We start from the raw sequence: 7,843 nt of genomic DNA, 5'->3' as shown, positions 1-7,843 counted from the left end.
GAAAAATAACCCTTTATTATTATTATTATTATTATTAATTTATCTCATCATCAATTTAAGTGTGTTTTACCATTCACGTATGCTTCAGGTGATATATGAATACTTTATAATTGAATACTATTATTTGTCGCATATTCCAATAATGGTCTACCTTGAGCTGTACAAATGATGGGTAAAATCAAGGCCAGTAAAACGAATGGTAACAGTTCTGAGATATAGACAATTTTGGCTTAAAAAATTATGGTTTAGTTTTAGTCCCATTGCTTTTAGTTGAACTTTAAAAATTTGACATGATATTTATCTTTTTGTAATTAAAATTGGTTAAATAAGTTAATTGAGTTAAAATTTTTTCTTAAATGAATCAAATCGAATTTATTAAAAAGTTAAGATTGACTCAAACTTTATTTTAATCAAATTGTTACTTAATTTAATTAATTCAATTAATTAACATTTTTAAAAATTAAAATTAATCAAATTAACCGAATTAATCAAATTGTGCTTAAACAGAAACTATTACTTGGCTTGAAGATGATTACATGCAAGAGCAAGATATGGAGAGGAAGTTGCTTGCTTCCCAGTTCTGGGTTGTCAGGAAATCTGTGTCTTTTTCAGAAGATGGTAACTGTGAACTCAACTTCCCAGGAGCCAAAGACGACGTTGTCACTCTAATAATAAGAAAAGACTTTCCTCCAGTCTTCTCTTACTGTTTCTAGTCATTTTGCTTATTTATTTATTTTTAATTTTATTTTTGCAAGACTTTGGCCTCCAAAGTCTTGGTCTTTGGCGATAAATTGGATTTATTATTAGTCAGGGAAAACGGACACCTCAAAAAGCCAGGTAGCAGGGGTGCGCCCCGCCAATCAAATGACCCTACCCTATCCCTATGCCGATGTGTTTTAGAATTTTGGATTCCAATATTAAAACATTATAAAGATTAAAGGTCCCTGTGACTATGAGATCACATCCATGATGCATTTACGAAAATTTTGTACTTCATTGGAGCTGCTTTTCCAATTCACCCCATCCTTTTCATAAAATATATATATATATATTTATATTTTGTACCAACTTTATGATTCGCGTTGAACTTTAATCAATAAACAAAGACTGTTTATTTTTTTTGATTTTCTAATAAAGTCAGATTTTGAAAGGTGCCATGTGCCTGCCACCTAAATTTAATTTTTAAATTGGAATTGGAGAATACTTGTTCGAGGAAAGGACAAACAGGTCGCTGCTAACAATTAACCATTGGACTTTCCAACAACAACTTGCCTTGTTTCAGGAGGAGTCACTCCCCAGTCTACCACGTGCATTAAAATTTCCGCATTGACGTTACGTCATCGGTTAGTTGATGGGGGCAGTCACTCTCTCTAGTCTCTGAAATGAATAAGAAAATTTACATGATTGAAAGAAAGATTGTTACTGAGAAAAAAAACAAAAAAGATTGTTGAGTTAATAGAGAAAGACTTGAGAAGCCGCCTGGGTTGACCGTTTACTTGATCACCAACGGGGAGCAAAAGACAAAACCAAGCCAAAACTGTAAATTGCTCTTCATCTTTTCGGCTGGATGGAAATTTGCATTCATTTGTAGACTGGGATTTTATTTCCCCTGTTTCCAGGAATTCTAACTTACCCATTTTATCGTCATTTTTATGCTGATTTCTTTGTGGGAGGGAAGCCGGTATAGTGAGAGTGAGAGTGAGAGATGAGCAATACAGGGGCTTCAACCCATGAGATCAGTGAAGAACACGAGGTTAGTACCCAAGAGCTCCTCAGATCAGTGAAGAACATTGGATGCGGTGAGCATGGTAATGGGTGACAATTATTCAAATTACAACTTAAAATAGTTTTCAATTTTGCAATAACAAATTCAATATAAGGACAAAAGCATTAGTATTTAGATTTCTGTCGGACTTTTCCCCTAATAGAATTTCTCTAAAGCGACGCCGTTTCAGCCCTCAATTTAATTATAGTATATAGTAGTATATCATTTCATTTTCTTCAGCAAAATTTTCATCTACTGGCCCTTTTATTATTTTTTTGGAAAGGTAACCTTTTATTATTATTATTATTATTAATTTATCTCATCATCAATTTAAGTGTGTTTTACCATTCGCGTGTGGTTAGATGATATATAAATACTTTATAATTGAATACTATTATTTGTCACAAATTCGAATAATGGTCTATCTTGAGCTGAACAAATGATGGGTAAAATCAAGGCTCGTGAAAAGAATAGTAACAGTTTTGAGATTTTGACAATTTTAGCTTAAAAAATTATGGTTTTGTTGGAGTTTCATTGCTTTTAGTTAAATTTTAAGAATTTAACGTTATATTTATCTTTTTGTAATTCAAATTGGTTAAATAAGTTAATTCACTTAAAATTTTTTCTTAATTGAATCAAATCAAATTTATTGAAAAGTTAAGATTGATTCAAACTTTATTTTAATCAAATTGTCACTAAATTTAATTAATTAGAAAAAATTAAAATTAAAATTAATCGATAAACTGAATTAATCAAATTGTGGTTAAACGGAAACTATTACTTGGTTTGAGTATGATTACATGCTAGAGCAAGATATGGAGATGGAGTTGCTTGCTTCCGGGTTCTGAGTTGTTAAGGAAATCTGTGTCTTTTTCAGGAGATGGTGACTGTGAACTCAACTTCCCAGGAGCCAAAGGCCACATCGTCACTCCAATAATAAGAAAAGACTTTCCTCCAGTCTTCTCTAACTGTTTCTAGTCATTTTGCTTATTTATTTATTTTTAATTTTGTTTTTGCAAAGACTTTGGCCTCCAAATTCGAAAGTCTTGGTCTTAGGCGATAAATTGGACTTATTATTAGTCAGGGGAACGCAGACAAGGCAAAAAAGCCAGGTAGCACGGGTGGGCCACGCCAATCAAATGCCCCTGCCCTATCCCTATGCCCATGTGTTTTAGAATTTTGGATACCAATATTAAAACATCATGAAGATTAAAGATGGCTATGACAATGAGATCACATCCATGATGCATTATGCGTATATGTTCTTTAGGAATATTTGTACTTCATTGGAGCTGCTTGTCCGATTCACCTTATCCTTTTCATAAAATATATATATATATATATATATATATATATATCTTGTGCCAACTTTATGAAAACTTTAATCAATAAACAATAGAAATAATAGAAAACTTTAATCAATAAACAAAGACTGATTTTTTTAGGATAAAATATTTTTATTTTTAAATTTTAATTAAAATCACATAAAAATTTGATTAATTTCTAAAATAAACACTTCATCAAAAAATACAAAAATCGTTAATAAAAATTATAAAAAAATTAAAATATCTTTTATTTTATTAATTTAAAAAAATATTATTTTTTAAAAAATAAAAAAATAAAGAATGCTCCTTAATAAAGAGTTTTTTTAATTAAAAAAAATAAAAAATTATATAGTAATAATTATAAAATTAATTAAGAGTAAAATTATTTTTTACTCTTGTTATATTAGCAAGTTGACATCAATATGAATAATTAACTAATTGTTGGACTTAAGTGTCTAGTAAAAAATATTTTTTTGAGATTAAGTATGTATTTTAAAAATTAATAAATTTTTATTTAATTTCTATTAAAATTTAAACACCAAAAATAAATTTTTTTTATTTTCTAATAAAGTCAGGTACAGTGTGCCTGCCACGTCAATTTAATTTTTAAATTAGAATCGGAGAATGCATGATGCAAGTGACAAACAGACCACTGCTAACAATTAATTATTGGAGTTTCCAACTTACAACTTGCCTAGTCTCAGGAGCAGTCGCTCTGGATTCTACAACATGCATTAAAATTTTCCGCATTCACGTCATCCGTTAGTTGGTAGGAACAATCACTCTGTCTAGCCTCTGAAATGAATAAGAAAATCTATATGATTAAAAGAAAGAGATTGTTGAGATAATAGAGAAAGACTTGAGAAGCCGTCGGGTTGACCCTTTTTTTTATCACCAAAGGGGAAAAAAAAGACAAAACCAAGCCAAAACTGTAAATTGTATTTCATCTTTTTGGCTGGATGGAAATTTGTATCCATTTCTAGACTGGGATTTTATTTGCCCTGTTTCCGGGAGTTCTAACTTACTGATTTTGTCCTCATTTTTTTGCTGATTTCTTTGTGGGAGGGAGGCCGGTATAGTGAGAGTGTGAGAGATGAGCAATACAGGCGCTTCAACCCATGAGATCGGTGAAGAGCACGAGCAGGTTAGTGCCCAAGAGACCAGTGGAGAACACGAAATGGGTATCCCCCAAAACCTCTCTGAACAGCACAATGAAGGTAATCTACATTTTTCTTTCGATCCGCTTTTCTTTTCTTCTTTTGACGAAAAATGTTCTGTTGTTATTCTGTCTATAGAAACCCAAGTTTAAAGGATATGAATGATCTATTCAAACTCATTTCTAAACAGAATTTAAAAATTTACATTAATTTCATGAAAGTTAGCAGTGGCATGTTGATTGGAATTTAACAAAGATTCAAAGTGTACTATATGATGATGTAATATATTCTTGATGTGATGATTTTTAGATCAGGAACTTCATGGTCAATGTATAAGTAACATTAGCGAGTAAGTTTTGCCATAATTTTCATTTTTTTACCATATAATATAATTTCTAGATGAAAAAGAAATATTTAGTTGAGGGGTAAATCTGTGGTACACCAAGTAATGTAAATGTATGCTTTAGAACTTTTAGCTGTCTATGAACAGTGATGAGTTGTAGCTAGCTTGGGAGTATGATTGGAGAACATAAGCATCCTTGAAGGTACCTTTAGAATGTGAGTGTGAAGAATTATTGTTGAAATCGGAATATGAGAAACCAACTCCTTGTAAATTTGTTTTGTAGCACTATATAGTGTAAAAGAAACATATATTTCCTCAACGTGTTATCGGAATTGTTTAATTTACATTGATCATACTAAATTCTTACATCGCTTTCTATTGTTTGAAATGCCAGTAATGAAATTGACAGCAACAGAGGTTCATGCGGAGAAGATATTTCACTTGTTAGAAACTAGCAGTGTGTCGAAAATCATTCTCACTGGGGAGGCTGGAACAGGGAAAACATGGATGGCAAGAAGAATATGTAAGTTGTTTCAAGAAAAAAGAAGAATATGTAAGTTAGCTGTGGAGAACAATCATGATGAGCCTCTTTGGATATCTCTGGAACAAAAGCATGATGAGAGCTCTCTTTATGACACCATTGCTCGTCAGTTTTCTCTGCCTACTAGTACAGATGCAAGGGAAGATACTGGCAAAAATGAGAAAAAGGAGGGAAGTGTGAAGAGCGTGAAGGAGGAAATGGAAGAAAAGCTTAAAGCAGCACAGCAGAAAATGGAAGAAAAGCTTAAAGCAGCACAAGAGTTTATTCTAATTGTTTTAGATGGTCAAGTAGGGACAATGACTGAGAATGATAAAAAAGAAGAGATGGTCAATAAAATATTAGGCTTGGAAGTCTGTGGCCAGAATCATAAGGACAAATTCAAGATTCTAATTACAAGAAGGGATAATGATGGTGGTTGGTCTGAGGGGACGAAGAAGGTTGTTGTTGAACCCCTTTCTGGGAATGAGGCATTAAAATTGCTAAACAAAGAAATTGTTGTTGATGAAGTTTTGCAATTACAAGGCTTCAAAGAGTTATCTGAGGCAATTCAAAAAAAGAGCAAGGTTTTGCCTGCTAATATCCTCATGTTAGCGGGAACCTTAAATTACGTTGCAAAAGATAACTCTGGGAATTTGGACCTTGCTTTGGAGGCAGCTGTTAATGATCTGAGACAACTTCTGCGTTATACATATGATAAGGAGCCAGGCAATTGTATGATTGACTGCTTTTGGCATAGTTGGCATTTCTTAGGAAAACATGGTGGTGTTCACTACAATGAGTTGATCACTAACTGGATAATGGAACGTGATCTCAATCCCACCGATCCAATTGAGATGGCTTATGAGGAAGGACACCATGTATTGATGAAGCTTATAGATTATCACTTGCTCAAAATGCAAGAGGACAATGTTGTTGTTCTGGAGGGTGCAACTCTTGATATGAATGAGTATTGCCGCCGTGGATATACTGAGACAGCTGACCCAGGTTTGGCTAGCGTGCTAAAGGATTATGACTGGAAAGTTCTTGAAGGAATCACACCAGCTGATGGCATGATGAAAACACTGTGTAGTGATAAGAAAGAGGAAATGATATCCTCATTACTGATTGATGGAAGTCGTCTAAGCAGGGAGGTTCATGAAACTTTCTTTGGGGCCAAGCCAAACCTCAGTATGCTTGCTATTTTTTATCCCAGGCTCAAGTCTTTTGAGGAACTCTCCATATCTAAAATGGAGAAGCTGCTTGTGCTCTTGCTCAGAGGCTCTTACCTGTTGGAGGACATAAAACATATATCAAAACTCAAAGCCTTAACTGTTCTTGAGATATCTGGTTCAACCTATTTGAAGGAAATCCCAGATGAATTCTTTAATCAAGTGTCTGGACTTCGAAGCCTTAACTTATCTGCAGTTGGAATTAAATCATTACCTTCTAGCTTCCCTGAATTGACTGAACTGCGCAGGCTCATCCTTAGACAGTGTTCATCTTTACAAGAACTCCCAAAACTGGTAAATTTCAGCAAACTTGAGGTAATTGATCTTTCTGAATCCATAAATTTGGAAAAGATCCAAGAAAAGAGCTTCAAGTCATTTGAAAAACTTCAATTGATTAATTTTTCCGGCACCAAAATTGAGAAATTACCTATTGTTAAGTCTCTTCAAAATCTAAAAATACTCTTGTTAAGAGGATGCCGTCAGTTGGTTGGAATGCGCAGTCTCAAACAGGTCTCTAGCCTCAAGATTCTTGATCTTTCAGGTGCTGTTAAGATAAGGGAAATTATGTATGATAGCTTTGAAGGGGCCGACGACCTTAGAGAACTTGATCTATCAGAAACGCAAATACAGTTTTTGCCTTCTGACATCTGCAACCTTCAGAAACTGAGGTTAAAGGGTTGTTCATCATTAATAGATCTGCCAGAACTGAAAGGACATAGTAATCTTGAGGAACTTGACCTCTCAGGTTGTAAGAGCTTGGTTAAGTTGCCAGACTTGACTGCTCTTCAAAATTTGAAGATTCTTGTTCTAAACAATTGCAGCAAGTTGGAAAGCCTTCCAGATTTAAAATCCCTATCGAAACTTGAGACGCTTGACATATGTGGTACTAAGCTTTGGAGCAAAGACGTGGAGGATTCCTTGACTCGTATGACTCGGCTCCAGATTCTGAAGTGATAAATATCACCCTTGAGGAGTGTTTATCCATTTCAAAGCTTCACCAACCACTGTAAGATTTCACTAAATGATTGTTTCAGCACCCAACCAATTTAGGAGCAATTACAAGATTTCATGTTCCGGATCCTTCTTGAGGAGCTATTGACTATTAAGTCACTGCCCTTCCTCGACTGCCATAGTATCTTCATGAGCTTTTGCTGAGAGGTTGTTCAAGCTTACCTAGAGGTCCTTGATCTTATGGGAACCAGAAGTTCAAATTCCCATATGAAAATTCATGGTTGGCTCATTTAAAACACCTTCGTCTGTTGGACAAGTTCAATGAAGAAGTTTGGAGCTGATCTGGTTACAGAATAAGCATTTCATTTGGACATCTGCATCTTGTTGAGTAGGCCAGCTTCCCTGGAAAAGGTTTTTACATTTTTTTTTTTTGCAACTGTATTCTTGCTTGTATTTGTGCCATCCATTTTGTACTGTTAGTGAAAAACAAAACTGGTGTTGGAGGATTTCTTCATAGAGTTATTTATTTTCTGTTCTAAGTTATATTATACTT

The 7,843-nt window shown here is 33.9% G+C and overlaps 1 protein-coding gene across 1 annotated transcript; it reads left to right on the top strand.

Annotated features, from left to right (window-relative positions):
• LOC18606876 (putative disease resistance protein At4g19050) lies at positions 3,752–7,833 on the top strand. Its single transcript, XM_007040736.2, has 2 exons — positions 3,752–4,307; positions 4,985–7,833. Exons 1-2 carry the CDS (start codon positions 4,184–4,186, stop codon positions 7,291–7,293), a joined length of 2,433 nt encoding a protein of 810 aa, XP_007040798.2. The 5' UTR covers positions 3,752–4,183; the 3' UTR covers positions 7,294–7,833.

The sequence above is a fragment of the Theobroma cacao genome, chromosome 3 (genome assembly GCF_000208745.1).
Source record: "Theobroma cacao cultivar B97-61/B2 chromosome 3, Criollo_cocoa_genome_V2, whole genome shotgun sequence".
Taxonomy (NCBI): Eukaryota; Viridiplantae; Streptophyta; class Magnoliopsida; order Malvales; family Malvaceae; genus Theobroma; species Theobroma cacao.
Note: the sequence above shows the minus strand (reverse complement) of the source record. Positions and strands in the feature narration are given on the sequence as shown.